The sequence below is a fragment of the Bactrocera neohumeralis genome, chromosome 4 (genome assembly GCF_024586455.1).
Source record: "Bactrocera neohumeralis isolate Rockhampton chromosome 4, APGP_CSIRO_Bneo_wtdbg2-racon-allhic-juicebox.fasta_v2, whole genome shotgun sequence".
NCBI lineage: Eukaryota > Metazoa > Arthropoda > Insecta > Diptera > Tephritidae > Bactrocera > Bactrocera neohumeralis.
This window is the reverse complement of record NC_065921.1, coordinates 58,842,260-58,865,949: the sequence shown is the minus strand read 5'-3', so window position 1 is coordinate 58,865,949 and position 23,690 is coordinate 58,842,260. Positions and strand designations below refer to the sequence as shown.

Below are 23,690 nucleotides of genomic sequence, written 5' to 3'. Positions count from 1 at the left end.
GGCTTTTTCTAAAAATTGAAAATGGGCGTGGCCTCGCCCACTTATGGACCAAAAACCATATCTCGGGAACTACTAGACCGATTTCAATGAAATCCGGTATGTGACATTTTCTTAACACCTTGATGACATGTACAAAATATGGGTGAAATCGGTTAAGAATCACGCCTTTTTTCAATATAACGCTATTTTGAATTCCATCTGATGCCTTCTCTGTATAATACGAGTATATACATTAGGAACGAATGATGATAGCGGAATAAAACTTTACACAAATACGGTATTTGAAAAATATGTAAATGACTGATAATGAAATCTCGATTATCACTTTATCGTGCGAGAGTATAAAATGTTCGGTGACACCCGAACTTAGCCCTTCCTTACTTGTTTTTATTTATTTTAGTTACTCCTTCTAGGAAGGAGGGCTTTTCTATCCTGGAGGGTCCCGTAGGATTCGCAGGATTAAGCAAATATTATATTTGATGTGAATTAAGTTATCGGCTGTACGAGCCCTTATTTATGAATAGGATTATTATTGCTTTTATTACTCCTTCTGGGAAGGAGGGCTTTTCTATTCTGGAGGGTCCCTGGTGTTGGGAATCGCAGAATTAAGCTATATTATATGGTTTGGTTTTAGTAAGTTATTGGCTGTACAAGCCTTTGTTTAATTACATACGTACTTATGTATATTAAAACTAGGATGTCTAAAACTAATTAGTTGTATATATTTAAGTTTCAGTTCTCTTTTTTTAAAAACTGACCCTGGAATTTATTATACGCAATTAAACGTTCCTTTTCAATTTTTAATTTTTTTTTGTTTTAAATTAATTTTCTTCTTTTAAATTTCACTTGTTATTTTCGTTTTACAATTCCAATTCAAATAATTTTTGAGATAGTTTCGCTAAAAATATTTTTTCTTCCACTTTCAACAAAAGCTTGTTAATTTCTATTTAGTTCCACTTTTTTAATTCATTTTCAATATTCACTATTTTTGTTTTTTTTAAACTCACTTATCTTAATTATAATAGATGACTTACATTAGAATTCTTAAAATAATGGTGCGGCGGCTGATGTCTAGCATCTCCTGTTTGTTTCCTACTGAGGGGCCCTTTCCTGCACACTTCTTGTCCTGGGAGGGTGACTCTAGTCACCGGGTTCTGGGGCCTAGTGCCGATGTTCCTTCGTCCTTTACCGTGTCCTTTTTCCTGCTTTTTTCACTACAACTAGGCCCCACGTTGGGCGCCACTTAACGATTTTCCTGCTTATTTAAGGAAAAAAAATCGTTTTTCGGTCTGCACGACCTTCTCGTTATAACTTTATTTAAAAACTGAACTTTACAATGTTCTTAATCTAAAAGCTTAGCTAAATGCACCGGGCAAAACATAATTAATTCCACGAATTTGCAAAATTAGGTGGCGCGTGTGCTGACAGTGCATCTGGGCAGTGCTGTGGGAAACATTGTGTAACTTGAGTCCCATATCCGCTCTACCTGCATTAGTAAGTATTGCTGATGAATTATTTTATTATTTCGGCAATGTTAACATATGCCATGTTAACATATACATACATATCGAGACCCAATGCTATATCTATCTATGCGTTAGGGTAGGTGAAAATATATATGTATATTATACATATGTACATACTTGTATATATATATTCGTTTAACATATCTTTTAATTTTGAATTTTTCAGGGATGGAAGCAGTTGGAGAACTGGGAATAAAATACAAAAAAGGCATAAAAAAAGAGAGGTAAATTCAAAGGCAGACACAAGTCAGGCGCTACTGGCGACACTGCAGAGGCCAATCACAATGATTATTGGAGTGAAAAAGTGAAGTAAGAAGGAAGAACGGAGAGGCAAAAAGGAAATATAAAGGGAAATAATTGCAGAAATAAATAATAATTATTTTTGCGTATGAAAATGTGCACTTAAAAGATTTTATTTTTAGGTTTGAATATTTTTTATTCAAATGGGAAATTGGTCCATGAACAGGCAACAGATATGACAATTTCCATCTGGAAGAATAGAATAAAATCGTAATTGACAAACACGAAACCAAATTTGAATACGTGGAAGTTAGTTAGTATTTTTGCCACTTCGCCCTCAAGAAGGTACGCTTTTTCTTTGTTATGTAGTTTCCAACTAGGCATTTTCGAATGAACATCCACGCAGCGAGATCATCCCGGATATATTTGAGTGCCTAGGTTGCCGTTTATATTTTGGGACTTGGCCTTGCCGTTTTGACGTACGAGTACTTTTTGTGTTGCTGATAGTAATTTAAAATATTCATCTCTTCCAAAAAATGAAATAAATGCACAACTCAAAGTTAATGCTATTTCGTGAGATATTTGGACAAAATATAAAAAGCTCTATAAAAGCTAGTATAAAGGACTAATTAATGATAAAAATGCCGAAACACTGGCTCTAACATGGTATCAATAGAGATTGAGGACAGACAAAAAATTCATGGTTTTAAAGTTTCTCGAGCAACCAGAATCTGTGTTTAACTCTTCCGGTTGTTGACCACGCTGTAAATTTGATTTTGTGATTGTTAAAAATCAGCTGATGAATTTTAAACATCAGAAAAGATAAAGAAACAAGGTGATCGTTAATTATGCCACTTGTAAATTGAGTAGCCGGCTGTGCGAAAGGAAAACCTGGTTTCTCTGCGTTGCGCGGAAAGGCTATTAGGTGTTTAGAATTAGCAAAAAAAACGGAAAAATGAGGAAAACGTAAGGTACAAGCCATAGCTCTTTTCAGAAAGCAAAAATTTTATGGAATGAAGTTTCAATGAAATTACTAAGAAGCAATATTACTTTCCGATTGGAAATTAGTAAATATTCAACTAGTCTTTTTCAGACTTTGTTTGTTGAATTCCTTTCCACATAGCATTTAAAGCAAACAGAAATGAAACGATTTTCGATGATTAATATTTTATTTGCTCTTTAATCCTGAAATATGAAAGTCAACCCGCATATATAAAACAACGTAAACAGAAGAACTAGAAAAAAGTCTCTGTTACTACTATCCGTTGGCCGGTTAGGTATTCAGATTTTGTTATACTTATAGTTTCTATTAGAAATACTCTTGTCGGAGGTCCTATAAATTATATGTGATCAGCGTGATGAGCTGAGTTAAATATCCGTTGTATATCCGTCCGAATGTCTGTATATACACGAACTAATCCTTCTGTTTTAGAAAGCTGTTCTGAAGTTTCTTTTCCCCAAGAAGCAGTTCAATTGTCGGAACGACAGATATCAGACCACTATAACATATGGCTGCCATACAACTTTAATGATCGCAATCAAGTTCTTGTATGGAAAAAACATTACAATCGCAGAAGAAATTTTCCAGATCGAACTACTATGGAATGCAGCTGCAATGTAGACTGCACGATAAACATTGAGTTCTTCGGGGTATGTCAGTTTCAGTGCAACCGAAGCTAATGTTTTCCGTGCTCTTCTTTTTGAATCCATTTCTAATAAAAATATTTCACACCAACATTGTTAAACTTTCCAGCAAAGTCAACTAACTTTCGCCAGTCAGCAAATGCAAACAAATAAATTTCAGCGTAAATATGCAAAACTTTTACTTTAAGTACACATATGTATGTTAGTAGATACTGCAGCTGCATAGCGCATGTGCGCATTACAAAAATAAGGTTTTTTAAATTTTGCAAAAGACTGGCGATATTACATGTTTTCGGTTGCCAATGGCAGTTTCAGTACCTTAATGCTGGAATCTATATGTGTTCATATGAATGTATGTGTATAGGTTGTATTTCAAAACTCGTTTTGTTTTCTGCTCAGTACTTGCGCACACTGCACGGCAGCAATGCAAATTATGCGATTGCACTTGTGGTGCGATTTTTTGCGCTGTTGATAACAATAACAACAAAACTGGCTTTAGGTAGACGATGAAAAGTTTTTCCTCACAGCGTCAGCTGCTATTAATTCGCCCTCTATTCATAGTTTACTTCCCAACTCTCTCTATCTCCCTCTTTGGCTAACAAAATTGACAAAGTTTTCTTGCGCCATTTATTACCAATAACTTATATTACTATATCATGATATGACTGAAAGTATAATAAAACTTTTTATGTTACGATTTCGCATCTCATTCGACTCTATCGATACTCAGCTTATATGCGCGTTTCTCGCTGTTCTACGCAAACACACATCTATTACTACACACAATACAGCTGCATTTTTTGTTGTTTGTTGGCACCGATTTCGCGTGAATTATTATCGAGTTTTTAGCAGCGAAATCAATGGCATATGAATGCCATCGTGATTTGTATGTGTATGCATGTGTGTCATTGTGAAAATTTACATTTGCGCCTTTGCTTATGCCTCGCAGTAACGCGCGAATGCACCGATTGCTTTTAGAACCGCTTAAACTAAAGAAAAGTTGGTGTAAAAGTTTCGGCAGCGGAATCAAAAAATTATGATATCATAAGCAAATGAATTCTATGTGCGTATGTAATATGCGCAATCGGCATTATTTTGCGTCAGGTAGTTGGACGAACTGGATATGTCTTAGATATAGAGAGTAACAAAAATTAATGGAGAACGTAAAATCAAAGCATTATTTTCTTGTGAATTGCACTTTAAATAAATAAGCCAGGATTATACTGGTTTTTTCAAAACTTTCATCATTCTTAGGCAGTTTTAGCATAGCACGAATTGTTTTTTCTAAGAAAAGCTTCTGGAATTGACAGGGGAACTGAAAATACAAAGAATCATAAATTCTTAAGTTTACTTTCTATTTCTTTTTAACTTAAGATGGTTGAATATTGAATGTTCAAATAAACTGGGACTCAAAGCATACCTAGCATTAAAAACTCATGTCAAAAAACAAATAAATACTAAGAACATTGATTATTATTGTATTACAAGTTAAGAATCGTTATATTAAATCTTTTGATAAAACTGACAAAATTAACTAAAAATAGCATTGAGCTGAAATATTAACGAAAATTTAAATTAATCAAATTGGGAATCAACAAAAACACAAAAATAATAATAAAATTATAATAAAGAAAAAAAACGCTTAATTCAAGTCTACATAAGTCCATTTGACTTTTCTTGGAGTCTCATTGACTTGAAAATGATCTTGGTCGCAAAGGTAAAGCGATTTACTACAATAAAAATAAATTAGTACGACTGAGAACAAAACTCTCTCGCGGTATAAACAAAAAAAAACAACAACAGTGTACAGTGGATCAATACAGTTTACATACATTGTGATGTTTTTCTATCCATTTCAAAATATGTATTAATAAAGGTTATTGCAGTTCTGCGTCACTTATTCCTTACCTCGGGTGGGGGGCAATAAGTGATAGCTAACGGCTCCTTTATTTGAAATTTTTATTTTTAAATTTTCTTTTACCCCTTACCACTGGTGGGGGGAAGTAAAATATGTAAATAAAAATAATCCTTTCAGTTGAGATTGTCTTTCAAATCTGAATTTTACTTAGTATTTTTCTTGCTTATATACAAATTTTAAAACTATCTTATCTAATTAAATATATGTATGTTCTGTATCTATGTTACAGCACACCACATGTGGTTGTTTCCAGTATACAATTTAATACATGTGTGTGTGTGTGTGCTGTCATATAATTTATGTTGTATGGTTTGGGCTGTTTTCAAGTGCGCAAGTGCATTTGTAATCAATTGCCCAAACCTAAGTAAATATGTTTATATTACATATCTTGAGTGCATGCGTATTGCATTTAAATGCATACGTGCCTCATGTTTGTATATGTGTTGCGTCATGCGACTTTATAAATCAAAAAATATTTTTAAGAACTAAATTTGTTAAAATATTTTTATACATTATAAACTCTTTTACATTATGTAAAATACTTACAATTTCTGTAATATACAAGTATAACCATAATCTACTACCTATGTATTAGAATAATCTATTACAATGAACTTAAGATGCTGAATTGAATTAGAACTACATATTTACCCCTTTTTTTGTATACATACTTACCTCTAGTCTAAGCCGTTAGGTTAAGATTTAGGCTAACTAATGAACTGTTGAAATAAAGAATGCTATTGTATTAAAGACTATACCCGCGAACGGACGCTTTTCAATTTTTACCGGAATTCTTTAAACTCGAACTTAGCACAGGCAATTAGCTCGTAGTTGCGCATCTCAGTGAGTCCGACGTGTTTAATTTTAATCTTAAAAACGCTTAAGATTTTTTCATGGCGCCCGAGCAGGGACTCAGTGCGTGGCTGTAAAAGTGTATTTAATTTTCGAAAGGAATTTCAAAGTAATACTTAACGTATTAATTTAATTTCGAACGCGTGAGCAATTGCCTGTGAATTTTCCATTTCTTCCGGTTTCGGTCGAGTGCAAGTGACCAAAGTGACAAATATTGAAAACAAATGTCTGGACAAGACATTAAAAAATATACATACATATAATAAATTCAAAAACAAAATTATTACATCAAAAAAAAAAAGAAAACAGTGGTTTGTGAAAAATATAACACTTTGTGCATATACTTATATATAAAATTAAGTGGAAAGTGCACATATGCGACATATGGACATACACACAAGTGAACAAAAAACGAAGTGGTAAAATCAACCATAAAAGAAAATACAAATTAACCTAAACTAAAAACGTTTTGTGACACATATGCGACATATGGACATACACACAAGTGAACAAAAAACGAAGTGGTAAAATCAACCATAAAAGAAAATACAAATTAACCTAAACTAAAAACGTTTTGTGAAGTGTGTGGTGAAATTCACCAGTTCAATAGTGCGCAAACACAAAGAAAGAAAAGAAGAGAAACCAAAAAACTAAAAGGTGGATAATTCGATTAGCATACAGTGGAGTGTTAAAATAAAAGCAGTGTTGAGATAAGAGCTTTTGTTATTATTTTTATACTCTCGCAACAAAGTTGCTAAGGAGAGTATAATAGTTTTGTTCACATAACGGTTGTTTGTAAGTCCTAAAACTAAAAGAGTCAGATATAGGGTTATATATACCAAAGTGATCAGGGTGACGAGTAGAGTTGAAATCCGGATGTCTGTCTGTCTGTCCGTCCGTCTGTCCGTCCGTCTGTCCGTCCATCCGTGCAAGCTGTAACTTGAGTAAAAATTGAGATATCAAGATGAAACTTGGTACACGTATTTCTTGGCTCTATGAGAAGGTTAAGTTCGAAGATGGGCAAAATCGGCCCACTGCCACGCCCACAAAATGGCGGAAACCGAAAACCTATAAAATGTCATAACTAAGCCATAAATAAAGATATTAAAGTGAAATTGGGCACAAAGGATCGCATTAGAATGGGGCATGTTTAGACGTAATTTTTTTGGAAAAGTGGGCGTGGCCCCGCCCCCTACTAAGTTTTTTGTACATATCTCGAAAAGTACTATAGCTATGTCAACCAAACTATGTGTTTTCCTTCCATATACAGTTCGAAAATGGAGGAAATCGGATAATAACCACGCCCACCTCCCATACAAAGGTTATGTTGAAAATCACTAAAAGTGCGTTAACCGACTAACAAAAAACGTCAGAAACACTAAGTTTTACGAAAGGAATGGTAGAGGGAAGCTGCATCCAGGCTTTTTTTAAAAATTTAAAATGGGCGTGGCGTCGCCCACTTATGGACCAAAAACCATATCTCAGGAACTACTAGACCGATTTCAATGAAAATCGGTATATAATATTTTATTAACACCCTGATAACATGTACGAAATATGGATGAAATCGGTTCACAACCACGTCTTCTTCCAATATAAAGCTATTTTGAGTTCCATCTTATGCCTTCTCTGTATAATATATATTACATTAGGAACCAATGATGATAGCGGAATAAAACTTTACACAAATACGGTATTTGAAAAATATGTAAATGACGGATAATGAAATCTCGATTATCACTTTATCATGCGAGAGTATAAAATGTTCGGTGACACCGAACTTAGCGCTTCCTTACTTGTAAGTAATGTTTTTATCGTTTTTATTTAGTAAGTAAGTTTTACAATTGAGAAGTATAAGGATTATTACCAAAATAGTCTTGAAATTTTTATTTTGTTTATTTATTAATATTTTCGTATCCGTTTTCTATATAATAAATTTTTGTAGTATTTTCTTATATGTATTTTGCGTGGCAATTTGCTTGAAGGATTTTTATTTTTCTGTTTGACAATTTCGAATACATAACTTACGACTAAAACGGAGTTAAATATTATTACATTAGCTCCAAAGCAATTTGAATTAATTTTTTTCACATTCCATAAGCTTTTTCAAATAATCTTTTTGATTTTTTACGTACGCCAGAAGTGTTCCAATGCCTTTTACATCCAACTGGCACTATTTTGGGACAATTACATTTACCACGTCGTATACGCTACCTTGTTCACTGAATATTACGGAATAATTAATTATTCGTTCTGAGTTTTATTTTTAGTTACCTTCAATTATAAAATAAACAAAAGTTGTAATATAAAATGAAGGTCGTACTCCACTGAGACGAACTTAAGCTTTTTATTTCGACTTAGATGAAACTTAAATTATTTTTATATCGTATATTTTTATTTTCAGCATCTTAAACTAGCATATCATACTTTGTTAGAAGAAATTTCCAAACAAAATTTGGCATATGTGTTGGTAAGAGGAACACAAGCCGTATACGCAACTTATACGATGTATGTTTATTAAGAGCATAGGCTTTTAAGCTTTAAACGCCGCATAAGTGACAATAAAATGAATTTTTTTCTAAGGAATATAAGCAATTATTTCGTAAAAGCACTCAAAATGCACATACGTGAAAATAAAGAGAGATAAAGTATATAAAGCTATAAATTTAGGTGCACCATGGCGTATGCGTGATATTAAAGTCGTAAATTTCTTGGGGGAAACTGAAGTTCTTTGCGCGCGTAGTGAAAGCCTATGAGTGTTGCATGTATACCTACTTTGCATCCTGTATGGGTATAACTGTGTACATATATATATATTTTTTTTTTGTTATGGCATCTTGTGCATTTTACCAGACAATTTAACACATCATTTGCGACAAAAATGTGCCACTTAATAGCGCTGGTAATAAGCAAAATCCCCAGCGTTCCTTCCCACAGCAAGACGCAATACTCGCATTTTTCAGGTGAAGAAAAAAAAAATAAGAACAAGTAAGGAAGGACTAATTAAGGGTGCAACCGAACATTTCATACTCTCGAAATTTGTCAGATCAAAAGTAGGAAAACAATTACGGGCGTTGCAAAACTTTATAATTCAAAATTTGGAGTAAGAACTCATCTTTCATTGTTCAAAGAAATCGAACACTTTACTATAAAAATTTGGTATCCTATCAATTTCTATGTACTATGGCTCTTAGACTCACTTAGTTTTATACATTTTAAAGAAAGAAATCCACACAATTTCAATTACATAACTAATATTGCCAACTAGAAAACCCGGCGAACTCCGTTTTGCCACCAAATTACATCCTTTTATGTAACATTTCGTTTGCTGATTAAAAGATAAAGAACATTTTTTTTTTTGTTTTATATTTGAAAAGGAAAAATTACATTTCAGCACATCCATCATAACCTTTAGATTCTGTTGATTCCGATATAAGATGATGAGAGGAGAATCGTCATAAGTCCAATATTCTGAACATCACCATCTGAATGAATAGCATCGCGCAAGTGTATATAATCCTCAGATCGTAACTTTGCCTGATTGAATCGGATGAACGCTAAACGTTCCGTCTCGACTTTGATATACATATCGGCAGCGAATTGCTGGAACGACGGCACTTCAGAATGACATTCTCCTCATTTGTACGAATCATTATACGATATGCATAGTAATTCATTGCGCTTAGATTTTTATTCGTTGATACGCCTGAAAATGCAAAATTAAATGAATTGTTAACGGAAACCAATAATAGCAATAATAAGTTTGTGAATATTGTACCTGTAATTGGATCGACCATCTTCAACGTGATGTCGTATTCGTCCTGCCCTTGCCAATAAATGATTGGATATTGTAACGCATCGTACAAACGATGTGTTTTGTTTACACGATGCATGATATTGCTTCTTCGCTGAGCGACAATGTCTCGCGATTTAGTTGGATCGCCAACAATAATTGCAGCAACACCATTAACGATTGGTGCATTGAATCTTCGCACATGTTCACCTGTTGGGGTACAATCCGCTCTTATGACAAATTTGTGCGTATCCGATGGCATTCGTTCCAATGCTGTTTTGAACATATTAACCACAGCATTATTAGTGTGAAAAAATGCTTGTAACTGTTTAATAATTCGTCTCTTTTACTCTTGTGTTCCCTGTATATTGCACCGCACATTCAGCTGATCCACCATCGACGAAATGAAATATATTTGCAGAAATTGATGCGGTTCATCTGGTCTTGAACCATGCAAATGATATACTTGTCCTTGTATCTGTAATTGCAAACAATCATTTGTTGAAGAATACGGTGTAACTTCTGATCGTGTGATGGTGTAGTGTGTGGTGTATATGTAGTTGTTATGTGTTGCAATTCATTTTGTTGGTGTGAGTGATCGCTAACCTTGCAAATCGGCATGAATCCGTCTTCTCGAATGATATTAGCTCCAAAGGAAGCCATGCGAAAGCAGTTATTGTATTCAAGGATGTGTTGAAGAAAATGGCTAGAATCGGGATCACTTCCATCAAACAATGGTTTCAGTTGCTGTGGTAGTGTAAGTAATGGATCCGGATGGTTTGACTTTTCCACTTGCGCAATCCAGCACAATCCAGCCATTTCTCTTTTGAACTTCAACGCACTGCAATATCGGTATATAGTCGTCATTTGTCCAATATCTAAATTTTCATCATCACTGTAGTTCGCAGTGGGATCATATTGGAATGCCAAGCGATTGTATGATGCCAATGATCTTCGTGTCCTCACGCGTTGTCTCAATCGGGCATTTTCTCTTGTTGAATTTTGTCTTTCTTCGCTTAAGTTCTGTGAATAAACTTGTTGCTTGCATGTCTTGTGCGGCGGCCGATTTCCCATGTCGTCCTTTAAGCATTTTGGACTATGGACAGATTGGTGAATTTAACCTCAAATGCATGATCCACATAATTTACACAGTTCAACTTACCTCCTTAATGAGAAATGCCAGCTGTAGAAATTAAATGAAAATTTTCACAATTTGATTTTTTCCAATTGAGGTGATAGGAAACGAATAACTTATTTTTTATTTTTTTTTCACAATTTCACAGTGAACACAACACCGGTTTGTCACTTGAAATTAACTGAGCAGAGAACCATGAGTAGCTGGTAAACAATGTATCACGCACCGGCGCCATCTTCTTAAAATATTTGCTTGTAGTACGTGCTATGTATCAGAGATGGCGCTGTATGTAAAAAAAGATTTTCCCGCTATTATGTTGAAATTTTTCCTGAATTTTCTTTGCTATGAACCTCACGGAGCTCGGACCTTTCCAACGAATGCAAAACCGAGGAAATCCAGAGGAAATGTATATACCAAAGTGATCAGGGTGACGAGTAGAGTCGAAATCCAGATGTCTGTCTGTCCGTCTGTCTATCCGTCCGTGCAAGCTGTAACTTGAGTAAAAATTGAGATATCATGATGAAACTTGGTACACGTATTCCTTGGCTCCATAGGAAGGTTAAGTTCGAAGATGGGCAAAATCGGGCCACTGCCACGCCCACAAAATGGCGGAAACCGAAAACCTATAAAGTGTCATAACTAAGCCATAAATAAAGATATTAAATTTGGCAAAAAAGATCGCATTAGGGAGGGGCATATTTGGACGCAATTTTTTTGGAAAAGTGGGAGTAGCCGACTAAGTTTTTTGTACATATCTCGGAAACTACTATAGCTATGTCAACCAAACTCTACAGAGTAGCTTTCTTCAGGCATTTCCATATACAGTTCAAAAATGAAAGAAATCGGATAATAACCACGCCCACCTCCCATACAAAGGTTATGTTGAAAATCACTGAAAGTGCGTTAACCGACTAACAAAAAATGTCAGAACCACTAAATTTTACGGAAGAAATGGCAGAAGGAAGCTGCACCCAGGCTTTTTTTAAAAATTGAAAATGGGTGTGTCCTCGCCCACTTATGGACCAAAAACCATATCTCAAGAACTACTCAACCGATTTCAATGAAATTCGGTATATAATATTTTCTAAACACCCTGATGACATGTACGAAATATGGGTGAAATCGGTTCACAACCACGCCTTCTTCCAATATAACGCTATTTTGAATTCCACCTGATGTCTTCCCTGTATAATATATACATTAGGAACCAATGATGATAGCGGAATAAAACTTTACACAAATACGGTATTTGAAAAATATGTAAATGACGGATAATGAAATCTCGATTATCACTTTATCATGCGAGAGTATAAAATGTTCGGTGACAACGTCCGGTGTGTTTTACGTGGGCACCTGCTGACGACAGCCTTACTCCACGGCGCTCAAAAGCACAGCGGATCAAATCAATGCGTTGATCAGCGCCCTGAGAATGCAAAGCATTTTCAGTACCAATTGGCAGTGTGGAATGGACACACTAACCACCTTGGTAGGGTTCGAGGCCCATCTAAAACCTCTGCCGTGCTTTGGGTCCGGCACCCGGTTGCAATGCAACTCCACATTCAACTGACAAAGTCAGTTCTTAATGTTCGGTGACACCCGTACTTAGCCCTTCCTTACTTATTCCTGATAAAGTTTGTGCATGAGATTTATTGCGGTGAAGCAAATTTGTTAAAAACTACCGCCAAAAACATAAAGTGCCGTTCCTAAACAAAATAAAAAGAGTGTCGCGAGTGCCGCTAAAAAGTGCCGGAAAAGAGGTACAAACCCGTTAAAGGAAAAGTGCCTTAAAACTAAAAACCGGTAACGTTGGCCGTTAAAACGTTAAACAGCTATTTGGGGTAACATCACGTCGGTACCGAACGGGCTTGCGTCAACACCATCGTCTCTCTGCTGCTGCGTCAACATCGGTTCTCGCCGCTTCCAAGTCAACGTCAACACCGTCGCTGCTAACGTCGACGCCAGATTCTCTGCTTCGTGGGAATGAGCTGCAACTGCATTCTCTGCAAAAGGGAAGTGAACGCAGGCAAACCGCCTATGCATTCACAACAGGTAACGAGTGCGAATCACTGAAAGTGGTGCGAGTAAAAAAAAAAAAAAAAAACGAAAAGTAAAAAAAAAGGAGCAAGTGCACGCTTTCAGTTTTTGGCTCTCCCTCTTTTCACATTTATTCACATACGTATATTTTCATATTGCATATATTTCTCATATTTTAATATTCACATACGTATATATACATACATACATATGCATTTATGCATCTATGCATCTATACATCTATGCATCTACATAAGTGAAAGGGGGATCGTGGGATTTGCGGTAGCGTTCTTAATTGAACATTAAGGTGCGATATTTATATATTACAAAAAAGAAAAATTTTAAATTTTAAACGAAATCAAGTTTTACAATCCGGCTCTTTGGAAAATTTTCTCGAAAAAAAAAAAATTCAAGAACGTTCAACTGTGCTATTGCTCATTCTGCATACTTCATAGGTTTGGCTTTCGTATACTTGGGAATCGATATAATTTTTTCTCGTTTTCGTAACCGATTCCAAATATATTTGTTGCCAACCTTTATTGCTATTGGTCTGGCTTTCGTGTATTTGGGAATCGCTGTACATATATTTTTCGTTTTCGTTATCGATCCTTAATAGTATATCTGTTGCCAACCTGTATAGTTTTGGTTCCGGAAATTTAATTTACATAAATAAGCAAAATGAGCAAGCCAAAGCCAACTATCGCCAACATCTCTCCAAGTAAGGAGTTGATCGACTTAAAGTCATTAAAGCGTCAAAGGACGGTGGCGAAAAGTAGCATTTTACGCATAAAAACGGGTCTTCTAGAAAAGACTATGTCATTAGATCCAATCGAATTGGAATGTCGTCTTGATATACTAAACTCACATAGTGAGAAATTGATGAAATGTCAGTCTAAAATTGAAGAGATTGATGAAGACGATATGGCCCGAGGGGAGTTAGAGGACATAATTGTAGAAACAAAATCCATAATTAAAACAATTTTGGCCAAAAATAGAACATCTATTGCTGAAACTTCATTCGTAACATCTCACAGCTCAAGGCTCCCAAAAATGAATTTGCCGAAATTCAAGGGAGAATATTCGGAATTTAAAAATTTCATGAGTTTGTTTGAGAGTTTGGTTCACAATGATCCAAACATCCCAGATATTGAAAAATTTAACCATCTGGTTAATTGTCTATCTGGGGAGGCTCTGGGCACGGTAAAGGCGTTTCAAATGTCGGATGAAAATTATCCGAAGGCGTTGGCAAGTCTCAAAAAGGTTTACGACAATAAATGTTTGATTTTTTTTAATACGATTTCAAAACTTTTTGAGCTGCCAACTATCCCTAAGCCTTCAGCCACTTCATTGCGCGCGATGATTGATGAAGTGTCGGCTGTATATGACTCATTGCTATCGCTGGGCGATGAGAAACAAATCACAAATGCGATAATTATTCACATAGTCATGACAAAAGTTGACTCTGCCACCCGATCAAAGTGGGAAGAACAGCTGGATTACGACAAGTTACCATTGTGGAAGGATTGTGAAGCCACCTTAAATAGACGGTACCAGCACCTATCAGCTGAAGGCGCATCATCTTCGAGGACGAGACCCATGGCAGCAGCCAGCGCGAACCACGTGAAGCAGCCTCACATGAATGGAACGAAGTCCGCTTTAGTTGCAGCGAATACAAAGCAGCCAACATGCCAGCAGTGTAAATCGAAGGACCACTACTTAACAGCTTGCCCCACTTTTAAAACTCTCTCTGTTCAACAGAGATTTGAGTTTGTTAAATCGGTGCCCTTATGCATAAATTGTTTGCGTAAGGGACATACGGTATCTAAATGCAGAGCGGATCGATGTCGCGTGTGTAATCGGTCCCACCACACATTACTGCATCAGTATCCTATATCCTTCGCTGCTGAACTTCATCCGCAACCAACAACAACTACACACGCAATGCATACAATAAGTGTGCCTGATCGGGTAATGTTGGCAACAGCAGTTATTCTGGTGAGATCAAGCTGTGGAGAGTACCTGCCCGCAAGAGCCTTGCTAGACTCAGGAAGTCAAGTCAACTTCATGACGGAAGATTTGGCCCAAAAACTGCGGATTCGACGCCAAAACAGGACATTAAATATTATAGGGATTGGAAATTCAAGTACAAAAGTCGGGGCCAAATTAAGCGCATTCGTTAAGTCGCGCGTTAACAATTATGAATTTTCGGCGGAATTCTGGATTATGCGATGTATTTCGGCTAATCATCCAGACCATACCATTAATATTAATGGTTGGAAAATTCCGCACAATATTAAATTGGCGGATCCAGAGTTCCAAAAATCTCAAAAGATCGATATGTTATTAGGAGCAGAAACCTTTTTCGATTTGTTAGCGGTTGGTCAAATTAAAAGTGGCCCTAATCAACCAACGCTACAAAAAACTCTTTTGGGATGGATTGTTTCTGGCAAATATGTCAGCAGCCTTAGTCCTCCTCCCGAAGTAAATAGCACATTATGCCAAACTGAAGAAGACTTAACGTCAATAGATTCAGTAGTCCAAAAATTCTGGGCTCTGGAGGAACTTCCTTCAGAAACAAGTGGCAACAAACTCACACCTGAGCAAAATGAGTGTGAACAATTTTTCGTCAATACAACTGAAGTATTACCTTCAGGAAGGCTTCAAGTCAGAATGCCCTTTAAGGCTGACCGTAAGTTACTCGGTCACTCCTATGAAATCGCAGTTCGGCGATTTCAGGCCCTGGAGAGGAAAACATTGAAAGATCCAGAACTTCGTAAAATGTATCTGGACTTCATGAATGAGTATAAAGCGCTGGGTCACATGAGCCCAACAAGTAATAAGATCCCGAGTGAACCACACTATTTCATTCCGCATCAGTGTGTTTTGAGGCCCGAAAGCACAACAACAAAATTACGAGTTGTCTTTGATGCGTCGAGTCGTACTTCTTCTCAAATTTCATTAAATGAACTTTTGATGGTAGGCCCAACCATCCAAGAAGAATTGTACTCAACTCTTCTTCGTTTTCGTTTACATAAATACGCTTTAACGGCAGACATTACTAAAATGTACCGCCAAATAATCATACATGAAGAAGACAGAAACTGTCAGCTCATTGTGTGGAGAGAGCATCCTTCAGAGCAAATTCAAATTTTTCGTCTTAACACCGTAACATACGGCACTGCGCCTGCACCATTTCTCGCAACACGGTGTTTACAAATGCTCAGCGATGCTAATACAACTAAATACCCACTCGGTTCATTGGCCATTAAAAGAGACTTTTATGTCGATGACTTATTGACAGGGTCTGAAAATTTTGAGTCTCTAGATCTTATAAGAAGTGAAGTAATTAAAATACTAAACTCGGCCGGATTCACCTTAACGAAGTGGTTTTCGAACCACCCTAAATTTTTCGACATTAATTGTACTGAAAAGTCATTAAGCTTCAATGACAAAAACTCAACTAAAACACTAGGAATCCATTGGTTGCCGAAAGAGGATTTGTTTCGATTTGTTTTGGATGCCAATTTTCATGATCTGCGAGCTACTAAACGAAACATACTATCAGTCTCTGCTCGCCTTTTCGATCCTCTTGGATTATTAGCCCCACTAGTTACCAAAGCAAAAATCTTATTGCAAGAGCTTTGGATCCAAAAACTAGATTGGGATGAGTCGATTCCATTGCGTCTTGATACTAGCTGGCAGAATTTCAAAGCCAACCTACTGCAGCTGTCATCAATTAGCATTCCTCGATACGTAAATCTAGAGTCGAGTGCTGTCTGCCAAATACATGGTTTCTCCGACGCTTCAATAAGAGCGTACGGATGCTGCATATACATACGAAGCCAATCTGCTAGTGGTGTCAAATGCACGCTGCTTACTGCAAAGTCTAGAGTGGCTCCGCTGAAGACCAAGTCTCTTCCGCGTCTCGAGCTCTCGGCAACACATCTTCTTGCCAAATTATGGTCACGAATTGCGCCAATGTTGAATCGACAATTTGAAAAAATTATATTTTGGACAGACTCGGAAATCGTATTGCATTGGGTAAAGACGCATCCATCTTCATTACAAACCTTTGTTGCAAATAGAGTGTCTGAAATCCAAGAATTGACTGACAATATAAATTGGCGACATGTGCCAACAAAACAAAATCCTGCGGATCAAGTGTCTCGGGGTTGCAACGTGGATGAATTGAACAATTCAATATGGTTTGGCGGTCCACAGTTCCTCCTAGAAGACCCCGCTTTATGGCCAATTAACACTCACTTCCAGCTCTCCTCAGACGATGAAGCATTAGAGAAGAAGAAAAATACTTTCACACTAGCCATAAATGTGAAAGAGAATTCACTATTGAACCTTATCGAAAAATTCTCTTCTCATCAAAAATTGCTTCGTGTAGTTGCCTATCTATTACGGTGGATTAGACGACCAAAAATGCCTACAGAGGGAAGGGACCTGACATCTGACGAATTACACTTGAGTTTTTTGAAAATTGTTCAGGTGATTCAACATTCAGAATTTGCGAATGAAATCCAAAAACTGACGAAAGGCACTACGCTACCCGCAAACTTGCAAAAACTCAATCCGTTTTTGCATGAGTACTCGGATACGTCGCTTTCATTCAAATTAATCCGAGTAGGAGGTCGCCTTTTAAATGCACCTCTCCCATACGATGCCAAATTCCCATTATTACTAAATAAGAATTCGCACTTCGTTATCAATTATTTACGGTTCCTGAACTTTCGAAATCACCACGCAGGGGCAAAAGCGTTGGTTGCGCTTCTTCGAGAACGCATATGGGTGATTAATGCAAGAGAGGCATGCGGTAGAACCGTAAGGAACTGTACACACTGCTTTCATTATAAGCCGAAGTTGCAAACCCAAATAATGGGAAACTTGCCGGTTGAAAGACTTCGAGTGCTACGACCCTTTTCTCATATGTGGCGTAGATTTTTGTGGTCCAATTTATACTACGTTGAAAATACGCGGTCGAGCCTATATCTCTGTTTTCGTTTGTTTCACGTCTAAAGCAGTACACGTAGAATTAGTTTCTGACTTATCAACTAATTCTTGCCCTAAAAAGGTTCATTGGTCGCCGAGGGATGCCCCGACGATACACAGCGACAACGCAACCAACTTCGTCGGCGCCGATCGCAAGTTGCGCGAACTCAAAGAGGCGTTTTTGTCCCAGTCTCCGGAAGTAATGGAATTCGCCGCCGAAGAAGGGTTCAAATTCGCCTTTATACCACCGAGGGCGCCGCACTTCGGCGGGTTATGGGAGGCGGCAGTGAAGTCCGCCAAACACCTCGCCGTGCGCGCAATGGGCAACGTGCTGCTCACCGCCGAAGAGCTAGGAACACTGCTGGCCGAAGTGGAGGCCATCCTCAACTCGCGGCCCCTCGCACCTTTGAGCCAGGATCCCAACGACGGCGAAGCATTGACTCCAGCACACCTACTAATAGGGTGCTCTCTCCGAGCCTTACCACCGGCAGAAGTGTCAACGGACCCAGTTCGCTGTTGCGAGAGATGGCAACTTGTTTGCTGTCTCAAGCAACAGTTTTGGCGACAGTGGTCCAAAACGTACATTACCAGTCTTCAGGAGCGCAACAAATGGCTGCACCCGAAACGCAACCTGCAGCCCGGCGATCTCGTCCTCGTCCACGAAGACAACACGCCACCGCAGCAGTGGGCGCTAGGACGAATCGCCGGAACCGTAGAAGGACGAGACGGAAAGGTGCGAGTGGCAGACGTGGCAACCAAAGCAGGCACCATTAAGCGCCCTATTCACAAGCTCGCCCTGCTGCCTGTCGAAGTTGAAGGATCATGATCCTGTCAAGGTGGCCGGTGTTGCGTCATGCGACTTTATAAATCAAAAAATATTTTTAAGAACTAAATTTGTTAAAATATTTTTATACATTATAAACTCTTTTACATTATGTAAAATACTTACAATTTCTGTAATATACAAGTATAACCATAATCTACTACCTATGTATTAGAATAATCTATTACAATGAACTTAAGATGCTGAATTGAATTAGAACTACATATTTACCCCTTTTTTGTATACATACTTACCTCTAGTCTAAGCCGTTAGGTTAAGATTTAGGCTAACTAATGAACTGTTGAAATAAAGAATGCTATTGTATTAAAGACTATACCCGCGAACGGACGCTTTTCAATTTTTACCGGAATTCTTTAAACTCGAACTTAGCACAGGCAATTAGCTCGTAGTTGCGCATCTCAGTGAGTCCTACGTGTTTAATTTTAATCTTAAAAACGCTTAAGATTTTTTCAATATGTGTTGCATATATATGCATGTATTTTTATGCGTTTATTTATGTAGGTATTGTATTGCCTCGGCATTGGCGAAGATAAGCCTGTTCAATTTATTGCCGAGGGAAAAAGTAATTGTTCAATTTTAGTGGACTGTATTATTATTGTTCAAGTAATTTGAACATACTGCCGAGGGCCAAAAAATGTGGTAACAATAATATAATAATTACATTTTTTTATTACATTTATACAATTAATTACAAATTATGTGTTTGTGCGATTAGAAAGATTAATCGTAATTTTGCCTTTTGGCTTAGATTTGTAGCGTACATAACTTATAAATAAAATTACAATTATTATAATAACTAATATAAGAGATATGTGTTCGCTATGATTTTTTAGATTTAAATCCCTTAAATTAAAATCATTATTACTTATTCTATTGATCTGCTCCTTAATTTGTTCGACATCTTTGCTGTTGTTGTTGCGGTCAATATGAAGCGGTACAATTTTGTCTTCTGTAATATCATGTATTACTGGTATAATTAGATCTTGTATTAAGCTGATTGCATTTTGCGTTGTAAATATTTGATTACTTGTCAATGTGATGCCTTCGTATCGGGCTGTGCAACCTGCTTCAATGGAAAGAACACTGCTATGATTTCTATTATTTCTCTTTTACCACCTATACAGTCGACATGCAATGTAGATCGTTTGAATACTTTGAAAATCCACGTGTTGTCTGAATTAAACTCCGCCCAGTACGGTGTCTTCTTTGTCTCTTCATACTGACGGTCTGCATGGCTAGTGTTGAATAGTGCTGAAAGCTCGCAAGTTTGGTCTAATGCAGGCAGTGTTTGTTTAGGCTTCTTGTACACCTATTGAGCTGAGCTTGGGATATAAAGAAATACGAATTAAGCCCAAAGTTATAAATTAGAAATTTATTTCTTAATTTCGCTTTTACACCACGTCCTTTATATTCGGAAGGAATGGCTATCAATTTGAAAACTTCACTCTGCATCTCTCCTTTAATTATTAATTGTTGGTCAATAATAATACCTCTTGCTTCCATTAGGTTGTAAACATCACGTAATTGACTGTCGCTTTGATGTCCAGGAATTTGAAGTTTTGCTGGTAATTTTTCTTTAATGAGCATTAATTCATCACTCAGTTGTAAGGGAGTTAAAAGAGCTGGATTAATTCTTCCATGATTCAAATCGATTAGTAATTCAGTTATGGATCTTTGTGTGTTTTCAGATTCGCTCATAAGAATGCTAATTTGTGTTACCAGCATTTGAAATTGTATAGCCATTTTATCTCGATTAATATCTTTTATTATCTTAGAATGATATTTATTAATTTGAGTTTGAAGTTTTGTAAATTGCTCATTTACTTCATATATATTCTTGTTGATAATATTTGCTGTCGAATTGATTACAGAAATTTGCGCCTTGAATCCTTTTTTTGAAATGTCTTTGGTTGCTGAGTAGAATTTTAAGATTAGATTCAATTTGGTCTTGGTCATCGGCATCCATCAACCCAAATAGCATATTGTAAATGGAACCAACCCATTCTAAAGGTGCTCTTTTTTGTCTCTTGTTATATACAACCAAATTGTGATTGTGCATTATTGCTTCAAGGCGCCTTGCAAAAGATAATGATATGGCATTACATGCTTCTTCGAATTGAGTTAAGAGATGACACTGATCTTTTATTCTGGTCAAGCAATTCGGTATTACATTCATCTGTTCAAAATATGTGCGAAGATCATAGTATATTACCAAATCCCAAGTAGATGTAATTACGTCCATTTTTCCTAGTGAATCCAGAAATATTGCTGTATTAGCCGGCAATTCGCTTACCGATCCAATTCTTTTTGGCACTACTTTCAAGGCGTTCGCGAGATTGCTTGGTGTAAGACAAAACAGCATCAGAAGTGTAACTCCAATTATATTCATCTTCGACCCGTTTGTTTTCTTTTGACTATTTGTGGCTAAGTAAGTTGCCTTTATCGGATCCTTCCGGTCTTCTTCTGTTTACAAAGGACACAACTTCTGGTTGGTCTTTTCTATACTATTTTGCAACACGAACGCTGTCAGGCGAACCTTCCGCCCAAACATTTCAGACAAGGATGTAAGACTTCTTCAACAGCAATAGTTCAGAGAAGGTTTTTCGTCTTCTATAAGAGTGTAACTTTTCTTTATTTCTTTGCTGGAATTTGTGAATGAAAAGAAATGGGTCTGGCAGTGAACGAGGACATGCCAAACTTTCGAAATTTTCGATCTCTTTGAAACAAACAGTCGTCACACTTCGCGATTTGTTTAATCACGTCACTGTTGACAATCTATTTTTGAGATGGAATAATTTCGTCTATCTTCCAGCGTAAACACCAAAAATGACCTGGTGTTCCAACGCATCTATTCCATTATCGTCGTTTACTTGGACTAGTGGACGAGAGTTCAAAGATGCCTCTCTCGACAAACAATACCAAGACATTTCTTCAAAAGTTAATTTTGTATCTGCGATGGCCCTTTTTAAATGGTATTTCATTTCTTTTATACCTGTCTCCCACAGGCCTGCTGGGGGAATAAAATGCAAAGTTATTTGTTCGTTGGCCAAAATTTGTGCTACATCTGAGTTTTGCTTTATTGCTTCTTTAAACTCTTTATCAAGCCACTTATTTGCTCCAACAAAATTGGATCCATTGTCCGAGTAGATATGAAGACACCTTCCTCTTCTGCCGAAAAATCTTCTTAGTGCTGCCAAAAACGCGTCTGATGATAACTCACTGACTGCCTCAAGATGAACAGCTTTAGTTGAGAGGCATATAAAAACTGCTACGTACCCTTTTGACCACATTCTTTTGAGCATCTCATTTGGAATGGCCCAGCGTAGTCAACTCCGGTATAATTAAACGGACTCGACATTGATACCTTGAATTCTGGTAGATCGCCCATTATTTGTTTTGCAGAGACTTGTTTGTATCGTATACACTTACAACAATTTCGTATCCAGTATTGGCTCCTGATAATTGCTCTGTTAACCGGTTTCCACCATGTCTTGTAGTATGGTGTGCATCTTTAATTATTAATGCAGTTAAAGTTGATTTATGAAGAATTATTGGGTGTTTTGAACTATAAGGCAATTCCGCGTTTGTCAGCCTACCTCCAACTCTCATAACGCCATTTTCATCTAAAAATGGGTTGAGGTTGACAATTTTGCTTGTATTGCTGAGCTGTTTGCCATTTAATAGTTGTTTCATTTCGTCTTTGATGAACAGTTTTTGTGACTGTAAAAATTATATTTTTTGAAGGACTTTTGTCCACGTCCTTTTGAGCATCTCATTTGGAATGGTCCAGCGTAGTCAACTCCAGTATAAGTAAACGGACTCGACATTGATACTTTGAATTCTTGTAGATCGCCCATAATTTGTTTTGCAGAGACTTGTTTGTATCGTATACACTTACAACAATTTCGTATACAACTTTTTATTGCGTTTTTAACCCCGATTATCCACTATTGTCTCCTGATAATTGCTTCTGTTAACCGGTTTCCACCATGTATTGTAGCATGGTGTGCATCTTTAATTATTAATGCAGTTAAAGTTGATTTATAAAGAATTATTGGGTGTTTGGAATTATAAGGAAATTCCGTGTTTGTCAGCTACCTACTCTCATAACCAGGTTGCTTGTGGTATACAGTTTTGGTATTGCTTCTTTGATTTCTAATAAACTTATCTTTGTTTTTGAATGTGTCAATCCAGCCCAGGGTTATTGTAGAATCGCTCCATGCATAAACTTTATGACTTCTTGTGATGATTTTACAAACAAATTTATTTGATTTTTTTCGCCAAGCAAATGAGCTGCACAAAGTTTCAGTTTAGGTAATGTTTTCCGATTTTTAAGCGGATTAACTTTTTTTGTTTTTAGTATTGTTAACAGCTTTATCTGAACTTTGGCCAATTTTCCATAATGCTAGCATTTGGACCCATACCATCATCACCAAAATTTGGGATGATATTTCAATCAGCAGGATCGGATTGCAAATGTGTTTCTATCCATCGTGAGATACGCACGTTTTCCAAATCTTTTATATTTTCTAGGAAGATCGACCATTCTAAATGTAGACTTTCTGATAGCTGCTCATCCCAGTCAGATTGTTGCATCCAAAGTTTCTGAATGAATAGCTTTGCTACGATTGTTATTGGTGAGAGCCAACCCAGTGGATCAAATATTTGAGCAAGTTGTGAAAGAACGCTCCTTTTTGTGGTCTTTT

General features: G+C 36.8%; 1 protein-coding gene across 1 annotated transcript; it reads left to right on the top strand.

Moving 5' to 3' along the window:
* Positions 1 to 14,498: 14,498 nt before the first annotated feature.
* On the top strand, positions 14,499 to 18,966 carry LOC126755800 (uncharacterized). Its single transcript, XM_050468525.1, has 3 exons — positions 14,499 to 15,110; positions 18,223 to 18,648; positions 18,697 to 18,966. The coding sequence occupies exons 1-3, from the start codon at positions 14,499 to 14,501 to the stop codon at positions 18,964 to 18,966; spliced, it is 1,308 nt and encodes a 435-aa protein (XP_050324482.1).
* Positions 18,967 to 23,690: the final 4,724 nt, after the last annotated feature.

What these genes read in the sequence shown, in the direction of transcription:
- LOC126755800 (XM_050468525.1), top strand. Translation starts at nt 14,499, where the DNA reads ATGATTGATGAAGTGTCGGCTGTATATGACTCATTGCTATCGCTGGGC. An exon ending in CAATAAGTGTGCCTGATCGG is followed by an intron (nt 15,111 to 18,222) that starts GTAATGTTGGCA and finishes TGCCCTAAAAAG; the next exon opens with GTTCATTGGTCGCCGAGGGA. An exon ending in CAGAAGTGTCAACGGACCCA is followed by an intron (nt 18,649 to 18,696) that starts GTTCGCTGTTGC and finishes CTCAAGCAACAG; the next exon opens with TTTTGGCGACAGTGGTCCAA.